The 19,916-nt window shown below is 50.0% G+C and overlaps 1 protein-coding gene across 10 annotated transcripts in view; it reads right to left on the bottom strand.

The window, feature by feature from the left end:
- ABCC8 (ATP binding cassette subfamily C member 8) overlaps positions 1-14,806 on the bottom strand; it is an 83,749-nt gene extending 68,943 nt beyond the window's left edge. For 8 of the 10 annotated variants that reach the window (XR_004436249.1, XR_004436250.1, XM_033208004.1 and 5 more), the window contains exons 1-4: positions 14,561-14,762; positions 12,813-12,954; positions 8,023-8,144; positions 975-1,141 (exon numbers count right to left, since the gene is read on the bottom strand). Coding sequence is in view for 8 of the 10 variants with exons in the window: in XM_033208004.1 (XP_033063895.1) it covers positions 975-1,141; positions 8,023-8,144; positions 12,813-12,954; positions 14,561-14,708 (579 nt within the window). In the remaining 2 variants the exon portion in view is untranslated. Of the gene's footprint in view, positions 1-974; positions 1,142-5,340; positions 6,852-8,022; positions 8,145-12,812; positions 12,955-14,560 lie in introns of those variants that run through there. The other 2 variants (XM_033208003.1, XM_033208010.1) reach the window with 2 other exon arrangements.
- Between the last annotated feature and the right edge of the window lie 5,110 nt (positions 14,807-19,916).

Here is a 19,916-nt window from a genome sequence, read left to right as displayed (position 1 = left end):
TGGAGGGCAATATGTAACACTGATCAAAATTTAAAATACACAGACCCTTTGACCCAGCAACGCCATTCCTTGGACTCTCTCCCATAGAAATAAAAGCAGCAATACATAAATATAAGTATGCTCGATACACCATTATTCATGAAGGCAAGAACTTTGCAACAAAGTGAATGCCCATCCATAGAGAAATAGCTGAATATATTATGGCTCATCCATACGATGGAAAATTATGCAGCCATTAAGAAAATAGAATTAGCCATATCAGATGGCTTGGAGGGAGTCCCAAGAGATATTTGTTGGGTGAGAAAAGCACAGTGCAGAAAACAGTGCATAATATGATCCCATTCTTACAAGATAAATACTGAGGGGGAAACCTACATATTCACTTGTGTTGAGAGGAAAAAAACCTGAATAGATATTTATTTAGATAGACACATATGGTTTTATACTAATAAAAACAAAGCATGGGAAAGACAAATGAGTTCATTAGTCTGTGCTACCTGGGGAGGTAGGGATAGGGGCAGGGGAAGGTTGGAGTCTGGGGTGGGAAAGAGAGAGGGAGGCGGGAGCAAACAGAAAGGAAAACAAAACACTCATTCATGTGTGCGTGTGATGATATGAATACATTAAAGCAAAGACAAGTCCCCCACCACCGAAGAAAGAAAGGAGAGGCCAGTGCCTGATGCTTATCTTCCCTCTCTATGGAAAGTCAATCGCCAACCTCAGCAAACACACCTGTCAACCCCTCTCCCTCTGGGAGCCTGGGGTAGAGCGCATGTGGGCCAGATGCAGTGTCTCTCCTGAAACTTCCCCTGCCATGGCCCCACTCCTCTTTACAGGGGCAGGTAAAACAAGTTGACCCCTTCTCAGCTTGGCTGAGAAGCAGGCTGGGGGGTCGAACCCAGGGCAGGACAGAGGCCACAGCCTCTGCTCCCCACCCTGCCCTGGCCCAGGTGCATCCTCAGTGGCCTGCTTACCCTCACCCTGATGACATTGACCTCCACAAGGAGCAGCATCCCATAGAGGATCACCAGCAGCCCCGTGAGGCAGAAGCGTAGCTGCGAGAAGCCGATGGCGTGGTCCAAGAACTTGACAAACTTGATGGTCTTGGTGATGAAGGCCAGGGTCCAGTACACCAGCAGGGCTGCCGAGGAGAGATGGAAGATCACGGAGACGTGTGTGCATCATGTGTGTACACTCACGTAATATGTGCAAGTATGTGGCAGAGAAGGAGACAGAATGAGCATGCCCGGGTGTGTACACTTCCGAGTAAAGGGATGTGCACGTGTGAATATATCAGAGTGTGTGACTCTAAGATGACGCACATTCGTCTTAACATTCATGAAAAACACCAATAATCTCATAAATCAAACTGGTCAGACAAATGTCCCTTAACAAGAAGTGATCATGGGAAGAATAAGAAATTTATTTCTTGAATTTAACTAAGTTATAGGCACTGTGCCAAATAAGCACTTTAAATACAAGAGCTCATTTATTCCTCACCATCACTTTTCAAAGAAAGTGCACTGCCGTCACCCCCAATTGCTCAGACAAAGGAAATGAGGCTCAGAAAGATGAGATAACTGATCCAAGGCCACACACCCATTAACTGGCAGAGCTGGGCTGGCCTGACGCTGGAGCCCATGCATGCAAGCTCCATGCTATAATGACTTCCTTGTGGAATTTCCAAGTGAGAGAGATCTTAAAGGTCATTCAATCCAGCCTTTCATTTGACAGATGAGGAAACTGAGGCCCAGAGACAGGATGCGACCTTGCCCAAGTGCACTGGCAGCTAGGGACAGAGAGAGGGTGAAAGCCTGGGTCCCTGTCCTCACAGTCCAGAGCCCACCACAGCAGGATGATGGAGCAGGGCCATGGGGGACATGGAAAAAGCCAGCCACAGTTCCGTGAGGCAGTGTTACACAGGGGTTAGTGGTGGTGGCCCCGCAGCCAGATACACCTGGGCTCAGAGCCTGTGAGATAATGGCTGTGTGAGCTTGGATTAGTCATTTAGCCCTCTAGAGCTTAGTTTCCTCATCCGTTAAGTGGGAATCATAATAGTGCTACCTAGAAGGTTCTTGTGAGAAACGTATGGAGAGCATTTAGTGCAGTGAGCCTCACACGCTCTTTGGACATTAGCTGTTATTTTTTTATTATCTCTAGATTTAAGACCTGGGGCAGGTAAACCTCAGAAGCTATCAGTAGATTCTATCCTGAATTCTCGCACACATGCCCACTTCAATCTGCCAGTAAATCACTGTCAGCGTCCAACAACCAAAACCAGCAATAACCTGTGAAGTCCCCCTTTGAGGGTGGGGGACATTTTAGCACTGGCAGCTCTTTCCTCCCCCCTCTTAGACCAAATGCGGATAAGGTCAGCCTCATGCCACAGAGCCCCTCTCCAGAGGACTTGAGTGAGGGAGAGACACTTTCACTCTGCCCTCTATCCCTATGTGGGCCTGGGCATGAAAGCCAGAGCATCGCTTGGGGACAAATCTGGATCTGTCCTGCCTGGCCCGGGATTAGGAAACAGGTTGAGATGTTGGGCCCCACCCTGTGCCCAGGGCTGAGCTCACCCAGGGGATCAATGCCATCCACCTTGGGTCCCTGCATGAGGACATTAGGATGGGGGGCAGAAGCATCTGCCTTCTGGTCCCATGCCTCAGGACTGGAATAATGTCCCCCAGCTCAGGCTGGTCTCTAGGTCTCAAGGAATTCCACAGCTGAAGGCTGTCCCCGTGCCTCCACTCCACTCTTGGACAGATTCTATCCCAGGCCTCAGAAGCCCTTTAGCCCTTAGTGAGAGCTGCCTACTGGAGCTGACTTGAAAACATGCCTCATGCCTGTCTTGTCCCTAACACTTAACAGATATGGTCTGATTTGCTCTTCATTACAACCTTATGACTTAGGTAGGGACTTTTTCTTCTTCCTGCCCAGGTGGGGAATCCGAGGCTCAGAGAACTTGGATGTCTTGTGCAAGGTCACACAGGGAATTAGCGGTGGACCCAGGACTAGGCCCAGAGGTTTTTTGCACAGTCCTGTCCTGCAGTGCTGAGTGCTCAGCCTGTTGCCAGACACAGCAGCACTCAGCAAAAGCTGAATGCCTGATGAGAGAAGAGGGAAAAGGAAGGAAAGAGGCATAACATGGGGACTGCCGGTAAGCTCCCATTACTCCTCCTTCTCCCTCCAATCTTCTCCCTTACCCCACACCTCTCCCATTAACAAATGCTATCTATTTCACCTCCTAAATATCTTGAATCTATCTACTTCTCTCCACCCCTGTGGTGTACCACCTAAGTCCAGGCATCATCATGTCTCCTCTGGATTCCTGCTCCACCCTGAGAGCCTTCTTATTGGTTTCCCCACTTCCTCCCCATCTTGTTCTCCTCCAAGCTGGTCTCCATAAAGCAATTATTATGATTATGTTGAAAACCCCTCAATGCACCCATGTTCATAGCAGTGCTATTTACAAGAGTCAAGAGGTGAAAGCAACCCACTGACAGATGAATAAACAAGATGTGGCATATCCATACAGTGGAATATTAGCGGAATATCCATACAGTGGAATATTAGCCTTAAAAAGGAAGGAAAAAAATTTTCAATACATGCTACAACACGGATGAACCTTGAGGACATTATGCTCAGTGAAATAAGCAAGTCATAAAAAGACAAATAGGCCGGGCATGGTGGCTCACACCTGTAATCCCAGCACTTTGGGAGGCTGAGGTGGGCGGATCACAAGATCAGGAGTTCAAGACCAGCCTGGCCAATATGGTGAAACCCCATCTCTACTAAAAATACAAAAATTAGCCAGGCATGGTGGTGAGCGCCTGTAATCCCAGTTCCTCAGGAGGCTGAGGCAGGAGAATTGCTTGAACCAGGGAAGCAGAGGTTGCAGTGAGTCAAGATCACACCACTGCACTCTAATCTAGGCAACAGAGCAAGACTGTCTCAAAAAAAAAAAAAAAAAAGACAAATAGTGTATGATGCTGCTTAGATGAGGTACCTAGAGTGCTCTAATTCATAGATAGAAGGTAGAATGGTGGTTGCCAGGGGCTGTAAGGAGGGAGAAGTGGGAAGTTATCATTTAATAGGTACAGAGTTTCAACTTGGGAAGTTGAAAAAGTTCTGGAGATGGATAGTGGTGATGGCTACACAGCAATGTGAATATACTTTTTTTTTCTTTTTTTGAGACAGGGTCTCACTCTGTTGTCTAGGCTGAAGTGCAGTGGCACAATCTTGGCTCATTGTAGCCTCCACTTCCCAGTCTCAAGTGATCCTCCCTCTTCAGCCTCCCACGATCCTCCCACCTCCGCCTCCCAAGTAGCTGGGACTACAGGTGTACATGGCCATGCCCAGCTAATTTTTATGTTTTTTGTAGAGATGGGGTTTTGTCACGTTGGCCGGGCTGGTCTCGAACTTCTGAGCTCAAGCAATCTACCTGCCTTGGCCTCCCAAGGTGCTGGGATTATAGGCATGAGGCATCATGCCTGGCTGTGAATATACTTAATGCCACAGAACACTATACTTAAAAATGGTTAAGATGATAAATTTTATGTTACACCACACAGACACACACACACAAACTTCCCATTGCTGTTGGGATAAAGGCCAACACCTGTGGTGCGACCTTTCAGCTGGGTGCAGTGGCTCACGGCAGTAATCCCAACACTTCGGAAAGTTGAGACTTGATCATTTAAGGCCAGGAGTTCAAGACCAGCCTGGTCAACAGGGCAAAATCCCAACTCTTTTAAAAACACAAAAAATTATCCGAGTGTAGTGGTGCATGCCTGTATTCCCAGCTACTCAGCAGGCTGAGGCACGAGAATCTGCTTGAACCTAGGAGGTGGAGGTTGTAGTGACCCAAGGTGGTGCCACTGCACTCCAGCCTGGGCACAAGCAAACAAAACCCAAAGTCCAGCTCCCCTCCACTTTGCACCCCTGCCACTCTTTTTCTTCTGAATTTTCTTTTCTTTTCTTTTCTTTTTTTTTGAGATGGAGTCTCACTCTATCGCCCAGGCTGGAGTGCAGTGGCCGGATCTCAGCTCACTGCAAGCTCTGCCTCCTGGGTTCACACCATTCTCCTGCCTCAGCCTCCTGAGTAGCTGGGACTACAGGCGCCCGCCACCTCGCCCAGCTAGTTTTTTGTATTTTTTTTAGTAGAGACGGGGTTTCACTGTGTTAGCCAGGATGGTCTCGATCTGCTGACCTCGTGATCCGCCTGCCTCGGCCTCCCAAAGTGCTGGGATTACAGGCTTGAGCCACCGCGCCCGGCCTCTTCTGAATTTTCTAATGTGTTTTGTTCCTTCTGCCTTGGGGCCTCGCACATGCTGTTCCCTCTACCTGAAGCACTCTTTCCTCCCTTCTTCCAGTTAGTTTCTTCAGTTCTCAGCTCAAATATGACTTTCAGAGAACATTTCCTTGGCTTCATCTGGGTTCCAGGATCATGGTTCCTTCATGGAAAAATGTAAGTTGCACCACAGGTCCCCTTTCTGTGGGACTCCATAGCCAGGTCAGACATCAGCCTCCTCGGAGGGCCAGCCATTCTCCCAATACGCATTGCCCTCTGTCCCTGCAGCTCACAGGCGCGTCCCCTCCACTTTTCCCTGTTCTAGAATTTCTGGCTCTGTGGAGCCTCCTTTCAAGGGAAGATAACTCCAACAAGGGGAAAGGAGTGAGTTAGTCTTTGTTCCTTAGAAAAGGACAAATCCATCCATGGGTGATAACTTGTGCTTTAAAGAGAGAACATTATGTGTTTACTGGAGAATGAGAAAGTGAACTCCTCGGATGTCCACACAGGGTGTTTCCAGAGGGCACTGGTCAGCCAGGCCCTGGTGGTTAGTGAAGGATTCTCTACAGACGAGCAGCTGCTTCAGAAATGGAAGCAGGGTGGCTCTCTGAAGCCTGTATTTAACATCTCCCCTCTCAACCTGCTTCCCCTAGCTCCCATGCATACTCACGTGGGGGCCCCTGGGTTAGGGGTTGGGGGATCACCTGGATAATCCTGATGGAGCTCAGATCCCACCTTCTACAGAAAGGCAGACCTGTGATTAGTGCAAGAAACACCCTGTACTCGCTGAACACAACAATGTCACTGGCTTAGCACAGACCGTGCCAGACTCCAAATGTCAATTCGATGCTGTGATTCCTAAAAATCAGTCCGACTTAATGACACAGTGTGAACACAGTCTAACTGCCAGATGTACAGCCCCAGCCTTAGACACACAGGCTGAACCCCAATACAGAGGCAGACCTGCAGATTGATACCTTTGCCCCAAGGACAGAGTCTGTGGGCCCTTAGACACACAGTGTCAGAAATGATTAGGAGATTGCACAGATGCTAGATTCCCGGCTGTGCCCCTTGACAAGCTAGATTAGTGCTAGTTATTTAACCGCTGAGCCTCAGTTTTCTGACACGTAAAGGGAAAATAATAAAGGTACCTACCTCATAGAGTTGTTGAAAGGATTAAATGAGTTAATATACATCACATAGGTAGGATGGGGCCTGGCATACAGTAAGTACAAAGTGAGTATTTGCCGTTATTATTTTTAACCTCTCAGTTTCAGGGTTCACATTGGAAAATGGGGATATCAACAACACCAGTAAGGAGGCTGGGGGAATTAGCCTGTGGGACAATGAATATAAGGAACATGGCACGGAGCCTGCCCCACAGCACATGCTCAGTAAACATCAACCATCATCCTGTTGCTTCTGCCTGGGACCCCAGTCCTGCAGTATTTAACATTTCAGAAGCTCTAAGTGGGCACTCCTTCCCGAGTCTCTCTAAATGTTAGCAAACCTGAAGTTCTGGTCCCAGAGCCTTTCTCTTCTCTCCCCAGGTGACCTCTTCCAGTCTCAAGCTTTCTTTCTCCCTTTCTTTTTTCTTTTCTTTTCTTTGCTTTTTTCTTCTCTTCTCTTTCCTTCCTTCCTTCCTTCCTTCCTTCCTTCCTTCCTTCCTTCCTTCCTTCCTTCCTTTCTTTCTTTCTTTCTTTTCATTCTTCTCTCTCTCTCTCTCTTTCTTTCTTGACGGAGTCTTGCTCTGTCATCCAGGCTGGACTGCAGTGGCGCGATCTCAGCTCACTACAACCTCTGCCTCCTGGATTCAAGCGATTCACCTGCCTCAGCCTCCTGAGTAGCTGGGACCACCAGTGTGTGCCACCACGCCAAGCTAATTTTTGTATTTTTAGTAGAGGTGGGGGTTTCTCATGTTGGCCAGGCTGGTCTCAAACTCCTGACCTCAGGTGATCCGCCCACCTCGGCCTCCCAAAGTGCTGGGATTACAGGTGTGAGCCAGGGCACCCGGCCCCAGGCTCAGCCTTTAGATGCCATCTATAAGGCTCACCTCCTGAAAGTGTAGTTCTTACCCTGCCTGACCTCCCCATGAAAGCCCAACTTGACACTTGAGTTGGCTGTCTCTGTGACATCTCAAGCTCGATATGCCCCCAATAGAAAACTTGATCCCACCACAGCCCACCTTCCCCTCCTCTGCCACATCAGTTATTGATGCCACAGTTCACCCAGGTGCTCAGGCCCAGAGCCTGTGACTCTTCCTTGCTCCTCTCCTGGCGCCTGCCCTCACCTCCCACTCTTCCCCTTGCTCATTTGGCTTTGCCCACAGTGACATCTTTGCCAAATCTAACCCTATCAGAGGCCTTTGCACTTGTCACTCCCCTTGCAGGGAACACTTTCCCCCAAATACCTGCACACCCACATTTACCAAAGCCCTTCCCTGACCATCCTGTGTAGATAGCAACATGGCCATTGCCCCTACCCCTTACTCAGCTTGATTGTCTTCATAGCATCACCACCACCTATTTGTTTGTTTGTTTATTCACTGTATTTGCCCATCTGTCCTCCTTCACCAGACTGTAAGCTCCATGAAGACAGAGATTTTTTTCTTCTATTCCGAATCTCTACTGTCTAGAGCAGTACCTGGCACATAGTGAGTCCTCAGTAAACATTATCTGAAGAAATGAATGAAACATTATCTGAAGAAATGCCCCTCTCTCCTATACCTCACTTACCAATTAGCAGCTTGGGGAAGTTGGAAGTCTCGATGTTGTGATAGTAGACCACAGAGGTGACAGCAGCCATGAACGCCATCCCGGCTGGCATGTACAGGTGGAGGTGGCGGGATTCGGTCACCCTGAGATGGGAGAGAGAAATAGACAGGATGGGGACGTTCTAAGTACTGCAACAGAGCAGCCCAGGCCTTGAATTCCGAAGGCCGAACACTGAACCTTTATAGCATCACTGTATAGGCTGCAGGGCCCTTTAGTTAATGGGCATATTTGGAGTATAGGCTGGGCAGAGCTGCCAGTACATGGAGTAGAGCTGGATATTTGATCTGGAGGTCTTACTGTATGCTGAGCCCTAAGCACAAGGGTCGCTGGGATCTCTTGAGCAGTGCAGGGGCCTGTATGCCACAACTCACCCAGTGACAGTCCCATTTAACATGAACAGCATAAGTCAGCATTGGCACCCTCCCCAGGGGCTGTGATAACAAACTGATGAGAGTCAATATTTATGGAACATTTACCCTGTGCCAGGCACTGTTCTAAGCATGTGATATATATTAACCCACTTAATCTTCATTAAACCCCATCAAGTGGGTACTCTTAGTCTCCCATTTTATGGTTGAGGAAACTGAGGCACGAAGAGGCATTTCCAAGGTCCTGATTTTGGAATCTCAGGATGGGGAATGGGGCAGTCAATGCCAGCTCATATTCTTTTCACTTTAACTCACAGAGGCCTCTAGGTGGGCGGACCCTGGCCTGGGGGTAAGACCCAGAGGCAGCCAGAGCCTCCTCCCAGGCCTCAGTCTTCCCCCTGCTTGGTGAAGAGGGTCACCTTACTTAGTCATGATCATGCCCTTCCACAGCTCTCTCCTGCAGACAGCAAAACCCACTCTGCTCAGCCTGGAACGAAAGGCCCAGGCTATGTGGCCTCCAGCCACTTTACCAGAGCTGCCCAGCCTACCCTTTCTGCTCCACCCTGTGGGACTCACTCCATTCCCAGATGGCCTGCTACAGCCTGATGCCTCAGTGCTGCTGTTGCCCACCAGGCTACTCCTATCCAGTGTGCCAAGGGTCCCTGCCCTTGAGAAGCTGATGGTAGGGAGGGGGCTGCCATGCTCAGAGCTAACTCTTGAAGTCAGTAGGCTAGGGAAGTGATACCGCCAATGGACACAGGCTGAGAGAGGACAAAGGAGGGGGTGGGCAATCAAGGACAGCTTCCTAGAGGAGGTGGCACCAGGTTGGACTTTGAAGGATACATAAGAGTTCAACAGAGAAAGAGGAAGGACATGAGGAGAGCCATCCTGTGACCCCAGTGGGTCTGGTGGGACCGAGGTGCAAGTGTAAAGGCAATGTGGGCTCTCCACCAAAGAGCATCTTCCCCTTATTCTGTGCCAGGAGAACCACAGGTTTGCTCCAGCAGCAATGTACCCAGCCCCAGGGGGAATGGATGGCGATTGGTTTAAGCAGTCATGCAATTCCATACCCCTTTGCCGGTGTTGGTCCACATATTCTGGCCAGTGAGATGTCAAGGAAAGAATAATCTCCCTCATAAAGGAGAGGCATGTCAGGAGCATGCCCTCTCTGCTCATGCTAAGCAATTCCCGGAGCTAGGCAGCCACCTTGTGACCATGGGGAAGATAGGCTGACACACAGAGGATGGTGTGGAAAGACGGGAAGAGGCTGTGTCCCTGAAAACATCAATGAGCACCAAACCAACTTGAAAAGGCAAACTCCACATTTCTTGTTTAATGAAATGGTAAATATTGATATTCTTTAGTGGATATTCTCCACAAAAGGTCTTCAAACTAATACAGAAGGTACAAGAGAGACAAGGCTAGAGAGCAGTCATGAATGGCAACACTGGGCACAGCCAACGCCCTTCCCGGGGACCTTCAGACCTCTTGCCTCTTTACTCCTTGAAATAATTTTGAAACACCCTCTACTCTCTCACACATTTTTAAGCTGACGTCTAACCATGTTTTATCATATGTTGATATAAGTGCTTTTGTTTTTGCAATAGGAGGGAGAAATGTTAAAATTTCATAAGACAAAATAAGATGAAGATTAACCGTCATTGAACTAAATATTTCATGGCACGGCTTCATAGAATAGTTTTTAGCTGCTTTGTTAAATAATACACACTGAATTAGTTAAGAAATTAGGTAAAGTTTTATATACGGGCTTTATCTAGTGTATGGTGGTCTGGGAAAATATTGTAGTTATTTTCAAAAATCTTCTTCACTAATTTATCCTGCTTTGATTGTTCTGAATTCAGAGCATCACGCATAGAAATAATACCCAAAGGAAGAGGAGAAGCGCTACAGGTTTAAGATGGCTTAATTATTCACTAAATGAGGCTCACTCTAAATCAAATCAGGGCAGCCTTAATCAGCCCCCACTCCCACCTACCCCCTAAATTTCCAGATAGCTCTGAAAACCCAGGCTGGATTAGACTAGGGGTATCACAAGGGTCCGTGACTTCTCCTGTCTGCTCTTTTCCTGCCCTCACTGAGGTTTGCCAGCCCCGGGGGTAGGAGCTCACAAAGACCAAATGACAATTACTCAGCTCAAGCTGATCTGTGCCCTGGGAGGAGATGGCCCTTTGCACTGAGCTAAAGCAGAGCAGCCACACACAGGAGGGGCTGCTGACAGCCAGCAGGAGGGCGTCCCTGGAATCATTCATTCCAGTTTCTCACATCCTGGGAATACACAGTCTGCCCAGTGCTCTGCCACTCCCAGCTCTGCACCCTGTCCGTGCTCAAGGTTCATCCTCCACAGCCCCATGAAGCAGCCAAGCCAGGGACTATGATGCCTGTTTCACAAGGCTAGAGAGCAGTCACAAATGGTCACACTGCGAACAGCCAACACTCTGCCCAGGGGTCTTCAAAACGCTTGCCTCTTTACTCCTTGAAATAATTTTGAAACACCTTATACTTTCTCACACATTTTTAAGTTGGCATCTAAAATGTTTTATCATACATTTTACAAATGCTTATGAGGCCCAGAAAGCCCGAATGACTTGTCCAAAGTCCCATAGCTGGTACATAGCAGAAGTGCTTTCTAAAGACCCACGTCTTCCTTCTCCAAGGGCAGGGTGTCTTCCCCTGTCACCATCTGGTGAGTATTTAACATCTGAGGGCTCCCTGTGGCATTTGTGCTACTTTGGAAGGGGTGTAGGGGTGGGGGTGGAGGCGGACTTGTCACCTGCTTGTGTAGCAGTATGCCTTCGGGTCTTCTTGCTGGTCTGGGGACTTTGATAAGCAGAGAGAGCTGCTGCCTCCAAGGCAAGCAGGTATTACAGAGATCACTGCTGAAGCCAGGATGCAGGGACACTGGGGGAGGGAAGGTGGGGAACGGGAGGGAGGATGAGGGAGCCTATCCCCTGCCATCCAACTACAGGAACCAGGCAGTGCTGCAGGAGTGCAGTCTGGATAGTCTGATTCCAGCTCAGGGGGCGCTGGACCTCAGATACTCAAGCCAAATATCCCTCTCCTCCATCACTCCCTCTCCTGGCAGTCTCTCATTCTGGCTGCTTACTGGATTCTTCCTTAGTGAGATGGCTGCTCCAGCTCCTCTTCTGTCCTCGACTGCTGACACACCATTTCTGTCTGCAGTTATCGCTCACCTAGACTACTGCAATCGATGCTAAGTGCCACTTCTGTTATACCTCTAGCTTCTCCCTGCCTCCAGCCTGCACTGAACACCTCCTCAGGTTCTCACCTAAAAGTGTTATGCTGATGACATCCCTCTTCTTTTCCAAACTGCTGACCAAATCCAACCCAAACATGCAGTCTAGGATTCACAGTCCTCCTGAGATGCCCCAACCTGGGTTCCCAGCCTCAGCCTCCATCGCTCCCCAGCCTGTGTTTAATGTCCCAGCCCCTGCGCTGCTCCTAGCCCTACCTGCTTTTCTCTTTGGTGCCTTTTCTCTTCCCTCAGGCACCACAAGCTCTCTCTCTTCTTCTTCCTCTGTGTGTCAGAAACCTAGTCACCCTTCCAGACTCCGCTCCAAAGCCCTCTCAACCACAGAACTTGCCCAACTCTGCTTTCCTCTTGCCTCCCAGAGTACTTATTTGTAACACAGTTTCATTTATTCTCCTAAGGACCCAATAAATGTTTATGGACTGAATAATGTTTATGTTTATTACATGCCTTGCACTGTGAATACAAAGATGAACAAGACTCAGATTCTAACTCTTAGGCCTTTCTGACTCAGAAGACAGTTTTGCAAATAGACATAAACTTTAACATACAGTATGATCTGTGCTGTACCAGAGGTGGGAGGAGTGTGCTGTGAGACCCAAAGAGAAGGTGGGCATAGGGAATGAGGCCAGAGACAGGTGGGGCTGACTGTGAAGACCTTGGATGGTGGGCTGAGGATCTGAGACCACATCTTCGAAACAGCTGAGAATCAAGGAAAGGTCTTATGCAAGAGTGGGTGGCATGCTTAGATTTTTTTTTTTTTTTTCCAAGAAGTTAACTCCGGCAGCTTGTAGAAGAGACCTGGCATTTTCCACTGCAATTGTGACATTCTAATAGGCTCTAGCATTATTTCACTGGGACTTAGCATGCAGATCCATGCTCCCTCCACTCTCCTGGACTGATGGCAGGGCCTGGGACTCACTTGTGTCCAATGCCCAGCTCAGAGAGGTTGGCACATAGGAGACATTGAGTTGCTGGATGTAGTAACAAAAGATATGGGCTTGTGGAATGCAGGTGAGCTAGCGTCTCCTTCAGCCTTTCAGGAAGTACCCTGTAGCAGATTCACTTTCCTGAGTCCTCAGACAGTCACTCACCCATCAGACAGGATGCCCTCCGCAATCTCACACACCAGGACGAAGAGCAGCATGAAAGTCAGGATCCACCGCAGGTTGTGCCCAGGGAAATGAAGCCACGTGCTGTGATGGATGTGCACCTTGGAGCTCTGACTGCCCCATCCTGCAGGGAAAGACAGTCAGAGGCAGGATGCCTGCCCACTTGGAGGAGGAGGAGGGTGCATGAACCCCAGAAGGTTGCTTGGGCATTGGGTCCATGGTGTGAGTGACACCTACACATGAGAATCCCCAAGGCTGGTGCACACAAACTAAACGTCCAACTCATTCAGCCTAGTCCTGTGCTGGTACCTCCCCCCACCACACCTTTTTTTTTTGAGAGAGGGTCTTGCTCTGTTGCCTCTGCTGGAGTGCAGTGCCAGGATCCCTGCTCACTGCAGCCTTGATCTCCTAGGCTAAAGTGATCCTCCCGCCTCCTGAGTAGCTGGGACTACAGGCGCACATCACCATGTTCAGCTAATTTTTAATTTTTTGTAGAAAGAGGGGGGTCTCACTATGTTGCCCAAGCTGGTCTCAAACTCCTGGACTCAAGCAATCTTCCTGTCACAGCCCACCAAAGTGCGGGAATTACAGCCGTGAGCCACTGTGCCCTGCCAAGGTACCCCATTATATACGCTAACTTCTTGTGTGACAAGTCATCAGGTTAATAAACCATTTGGTTGAGAACAGAAGTGAAAATGCTGTTCTTTTTTTATTTTTGATGCACATAGGAGCACATATTTTTTATGTTTTCTTTCTATTTCTGGCTAACTGTCTTTGTTAATAACTAGCAACTCTGCTTCTGCAGCAACCTCTTGTAAATCTAATTTTGTGACAATCTTTCCTTTCTTCCCCAAAGCTGTACATGAATTTTAAGATTTGCTTTTTTTCTTAAAGTGAATGAACACGTTTTGGGGAGGCAGGGGACACCCTATGAGTTGATAGACTTGACTGGTCTGGAAGAGCCAAGGTCTTGGAGAGAGATGGGGGCGGCGGGACCTCAGTGGAGAGGCACGCACGATTGTCCCGGCCGTGGCCCCCAACTTTGCAAGCAAGGGCGCCGGGGTCGCTGAGTCGGCGAGTCTGAGCTACTTTGCGCAGAGCCTGAGAAGTTGCGCTCTGGAGACACATGCCCGGGTGGGGTGGCGGGCGGAAGGGAATCCAAATCCCTAGCTCTCGCCTCTCCTCGCCCTCTCCTCGCCCGGTCGCGGGCCCGGGACTGTCAAAGACCACCGACCATTGCGCGGCTCAGGCCCATGAAAGCATAGGGGTTAGCGGGGCCTCCATTCCAGGCTCCGAAGCACAGGCTTCCCTCCTCCCTAGGCCCAGCTGCGGCTGACTGGGAGGGTGCCTTGCGGGAGGGGTGACCCGGCTCCCTAAGCTGCGCCACGGAGGATGAGGCCCGACCCCTCTCTACTTCCCCACCGCGTGCAGAGACCTCCTCTTTCCCTTTCCCCCATCCTAGCTCTTGGCCCTGCAGAAGCAAAACTTGGCGATCCCGTGGGTCACAAACGTCAGCTGTGTTTGGCGCGGGATCGGGGGCACCGGGGGAGTGAAGGGATGAGCTGGTGTGCGAATGCAGGGACCGGCGGGCAGGACACAGGACAGGAGACCCCGGGAACGAGGCTGTCGTGGGCCGGAAGGGGACGCCGAGCGGTGCGGCGCGCAGCGCCTCCTCCTCCTCCCTCCCTGCTCTCCCGTCCCCTCCTCCGCTGCTCGCCGCGCGCACTCACCGATGAAGAGGATGGGGAAGGTGATGAAGAGTAGGAAAACGTGCGGCACCACGTTGAGCGCGTCCACAAAGCAGCCGTTGTTGAGGACGCCCTGGTCCACCCGGTAGGCGGCCGAGTGGTTCTCGCTGCCGCAGAAGGCCAGGGGCATGGCGGCGCGGGCGCGGGCTGGGCTCGGGCTCCGCAGGCTCCGCGCGCCTCCCGAGCCTCTGTCCCTCGCAGCTCCGCCGCCCGGCCCGGCCGTCAGGCCCCAGCCCTCCCGGGCCCCGCCCCGCCGGCCTCCCTCTCCCGCACCCCGCCCTGCACCACCACCTGCGGGACCAAGGGGACCGCGAGGAACCCGACTCGCCCTGCCACGCCTGCGCCCGCCTTCCAGATATGGAGGCGCGTGCTCCCAGATGTTGCCGGGGTCGCTTCGTGAGTGCCCCGATGCGCGCGTGCGCTGGGGGCGAGGGGAAGGGCAGGCGGAGATGGGGAGTAGGGTGTGGGCACACTGGAGTCTGGTTGGGAAAGGAGAGTGGGGCGTGCAGAAGAGGAGAGAAGGGTCCACATGGCCTGGAGTGGGCGGGTTCCGGGTTCGGAGCGTGAGTTCACCTGGACGTGGTGCGGATGGATGTAGAGAGCCGAGGGAAGAGGGCAGAGTGGCGGAAGTCTCCACCCCACATGGATGAGAAAAGTGGGGCAGAACGTTACCTTGTGTTGGTGGTGGGGTGGGGGTGGGGCTTGGGCGTTTTCAAAAGTGGTCCCAGGTGGGGCAATCCTAGGTACTACTTTACAGCTTATCTGGCACTTGCACACGAGGATCTCCCAGCATTCTTGCTAAGTACAGGTTCTAATCACTTCCATTCTTCTGATGAGGAAAACCAAGCTGCAAGGAAGCTGAAGGGAGGCCAGTAACATGACTCCCCCAGGGTCTCAGTTCCAGCAAGCAGGGAAGCATAGCTTGAACCCAGCTGCTCAGGTCCCCCGTCCCCACCCCCATCATTTGTACTCATGCCTCTGGTACATGACAACCCTACAGCGACTGGCAGACCAGTGGGTAGAATGGGTGACGGCCCTAGGCTGAAAAAGAGGTGCTTTAGAAACGCATCTGAGGCCGGGCGCGGTGGCTCAAGCCTGTAATCCCAGCACTTTGGGAGGCCGAGACGGGCGGATCACGAGGTCAGAAGATCGAGACCATCCTGGCTAACATGGTGAAACCCCATCTCTACTAAAAAATACAAAAAACTAGCCGGGCGAGGTGGCAGGCGCCTGTAGTCCCAGCTTACTCGGGAGGCTGAGGCAGGAGAATGGCGTAAACCCGGGAGGCGGAGCTTGCAGTGAGCTGAGATCCGGCCACTACACTCCAGCCTGGGCGACAGAGCGAGACTCTGTCTCAAAAAAAAAAAGAAACGCATCTGGCCAGAGGGATGCGAGGCAGTGGAGGGGGACTGAAATTCTTAACCTGACCTGGAACAGGCTTAACATTTGGAGGACACTGTGAAATTGTACAGACAACGTTATGCCTTCCTATACGTTCTGGAGAGATTCTCATGAGACTGTGCCCCAAAGAAGTTTATATCGTATGTAGAAAGAACAGAAAATGGGATTTCGGGGTTAGATTGAAGAAGAACTTTCCTAGATAGGGTATGAAGCATAAATGAGCATGTTCTCAGGAAGGGTCAGGGGAACACCAAAGGAAGACCCCTTCAGCTCCTTTGCCTACAAGCTTCGCTGAGACTGCCCTGAGGCTGCTGAACCTGGTGAGCCTCTCCAGCACGCTGTCAGCAAGGCCGAGGCTCTGCCCAGGCCCTGAGGCAGAGGGCAGATGGGGTTAGGTGAACAGCCTTGAGAGAGCAGGGTCCAGGGTCTGAAAGCCTCAGTCTCTGACTTTGGAGAATTTCTCTGAAGCCAAAAGATGTTTCTTGCAGCATCAGCCAAAATAGTGAAAACTTGGTGGCAGTAAATATCCTGCACCAGGGACAGGGGTTAATTAACTTGGGAAAATGCAGCTGCTGGAATGGTGCTAGCTGAGTCTGTGTAGTCAATAGAAAAAATTTACGAGATAGTGTCAGGTGAAAAACGGCAAACAAAATTGTGCTTCCCATGATTATAGCCATATGAAATATGTATGGTTGCGTGAAGCCTGCAGGGAAAGGTCGGACTTGGAAATACGGTAAGGCAGTGCTCCGTATGTATTAGCTGCCATCGCTGTGCTTATCATCATTCCTTTTCTTTAAAAATGAGACAGCTGAGGTTCAGAGAGACGAGAAGACAGGCCCATGGTCACCCAGCAAGATTTTTTCTTTTAGTTTATTTTTCTTGCTTTCAAGGTTTTTTAAAAATATATTTTCTGCAAAGTTGTTATTTTGTTTGGTAGTTACAATATCAGTTTTTCACACTTTCAGCAATGCTATCTTTCTTTTTAGCAGTAATAATATATTCACTTTCAAAGAACAGGGTTCCTAGTCCTGGCTCTACCACTACTAGTTGTGTGATTTGGGGGCAAGTTACCATTCTGCACTTCAGTTTCCTTATTTCTAAGTGGAAAAGATAATAATATGGACCCCAGAGGATTAAGATGAGATCATGGGTGTGAATGTGCTTTGCAAGTTGGGGAGATGGTCCCAGCTGCTTCATCCCCTGGGTGACCACACACGACAGCCCCTCGATCAATCAGGGTTATTTAATGGTCTCTCCCTCACCCCACATTGCCTGGTGCAACCCTCACACTTGCTTATTCCTGGTCATTTAAAATAAACAACAAGTCTGGTATTAAAGGAGCATCACCTGGGACTAAGAAAGTGTTAAGTCTGGAGTCACGGGGACCCGTGTTTGCCATCTCCAGCACAAACTTACTTGTAACTGTGGACAAATTCCATCTTTCCCTGCACCTAGCTCTACATTGAGGGCATGCACCACACTGCCCACTGTGTGGGTGGGAGAATTACTCTGAAAAGTGTGGAGTCAGGTGCGCACGGGGGCATGAAAGGACTTCCTTTGTAGTATATGGGTTGTAATCCTGGAATCAGCCCAAATGCTCATCAATATGGGGCTGGTTCAAACAGACAAAACCCAAACAGACAAAAACCAGATATTGTCTGTACTGTGGGATACTATGGAGCAAGGGCAGAGAATAGAGTTATGCTTACTGGCAGGGGAAGATGTCCAAGACACAGACGCAGAGCAGTGTGTGGCATACAAAATCATTTATGTCTGTAACAGGGTTACGCCTGCCTCTGTGGGGGAGGTGCTGGGTGTCTGGTGCTTCCCCACCTCCAGCGATGCCTCCTGCTTCTCTTGCTAGGGGCTGGAAGAAGGTCAGACTCTGGGAGCTTGCTTTGAGCAAGGGTACCCCCCTCTGAGAATTCCCAGCCATTTTCCTGGCAAAATGAAAACTAGGGCTGGATTTCCAGGATTGGATTCTCACACTCACGGGCTACTGGGTGGGTGTGGCCTCAGGCAGGGTGTAGCAAAGGGACTGGCGCAGAGCTTCAGAAAAGTCCTTTCCAGATCCCTTGAGCCAGGGGGGTTAAGGCTGCAATGAGACATGATCAGGCCACTGCACTCCAGCCTGGGCAACAGAGCGAGACCCTGTCTCAAAAAAAAAAAAAAAAAAGTCCCTTCCAGCTCTGATGTTGTTCTGGCCTTAGTGCCTTTGTTTCTGTCTGGCTGACTAGGTGTGCCAGTGTTCCAGGGACCTTGGCAGAGAGGGTCATTATAATGACAATGGTGACATAACGGAGTGGGGTGATAGTTTAAGAAATGAACCCTTTCAAAAACCACAATCAACAGTGGGCTGGTTAAAAACAGACAAAAGCAAAACTCATGGTGTGATCGATACTATGGAATAGTGGGGAACGAGTACAGAGCCTAAGTTCAGGCGACCATCACTGACTGGGAAAGATGCGTCCTTTTCCATCTCCTTCAGGTGCTCAAAGCCTGTGTCCACAGGGGAACATGGAAAACTGTAGAACCAGTAAAAGAGAGGACTGATGTAGAGATAAAATGTCTTAACTGGAACCTGGGAGGGAGAAGTGATCTCCTGTCTCATCTCCATCCTGCCCCATGTCAGGAGGAGGGAAGTAGAAAGAGAAGTTCTTTTGAGAGGGAGCTTGTGCCCAGCCTCCCTGCCTGTCTGTTGTAGGGGTGGCTGGGGGACAGCCACCAGAAAGGACAGGCTGTGTGTAGACTGTGTCAGAAAATCCATACAGGGGCTTTTTAGGTTTTTAAGAATTACTTTTCTGTAGAGATGGGGGTCTTACTGTGTTGCCCAGGCTGGTCTCGAGCTCCTGGCCTCAAGGGATCCCCTCCCCTGCACCTTGGCCTCTCAGAGTGTTGGGATTACAAGTGTGAGCCACTGTGCCTGGCTCACATACAAGGGTTGTTTTGAAGAAAAGTCTTCTTGTCCCAGGGCAGGGCCTCTAGATGACAGAGGCAGGGTACCCTTAGCCATATTTGAATGGGAAGGGTAAGGCAGGAACAAGATGAACCCTCCCCAGTCTCTTGGCACCACATAATTGGGGAGGTGGGGAAGGAAATCCAAAAGGCCCAAGGTTAATGTTTTCTGCCAGCCTAGTGGGATGGAGACTTGATATAGAAATTAAATAACATTCTTGTTCTTGCCCTCTTAAGTTTTGGTCCAAGATCACCCTCACGACAGTAACATAACTCAGAAGGATAACTCCCACGGATGTCCTGGTTGCTCTATACCCTTGAGGCCACTTAAGGTCAAACTCAGCATCTCCTTGCATCCTCTAAAAGAGCCAACTCCCAGTCCATTGATTATAAAAAATGAAATCTTTACTGAGCTCTTTACAGAGAGCTGGAAGAGGTGTAATTCACACAACTCACAGCAGAAACTTAGTAAAATCCCCCATTTCTCCTGTACCCCCAGTGGTCTTCTCCTTTGTGTGCATCTCATATCTTCTCTTCCTTTCTTCTACAGTGTCTTTTTTAAAAAAACATGCCCCTTGTGACCCAGAGCAAGTCAGTATTTGCCTTCAGCTTGCTTACCCACTTAGGGCTTCTCAAGCAAGCCTCGCTCCCTTCCCAAGCTGCTGGTCATCCCCAAACCTGCTCTCTTTCTGGGAAGATTATTGAGGGGGCAGGGGGATAAGATTTTCTCCTTTTTGTTTCACCAACAGTTGTTGAGTGCTTAGTATATGCCAACCACTTTACGTGTTTTAAATCTTACAGTAACCCTGCCTAGTAGTTACATCGGGAGAACTGAGGCTCAGAGAGGTTAAGTCCCATTCCCTAGTCACACAGCTGGGGGAGTTGGTGGAGAAAAGAACCAAACTCAGTGAGGCCTGGCTTCAAAGCCTGTGCTGTTAACCACTTCCCAAAAGGATCCTGGGGGTACCAAGGATTTTTCTGC

This window comes from Trachypithecus francoisi, unplaced genomic scaffold (genome assembly GCF_009764315.1).
Source record: "Trachypithecus francoisi isolate TF-2019V2 unplaced genomic scaffold, Tfra_2.0 Lachesis_group8, whole genome shotgun sequence".
NCBI lineage: Eukaryota > Metazoa > Chordata > Mammalia > Primates > Cercopithecidae > Trachypithecus > Trachypithecus francoisi.
The sequence above is the reverse complement of the archived record's forward strand: the minus strand, read 5'-3'. Positions and strand labels throughout refer to the sequence as shown.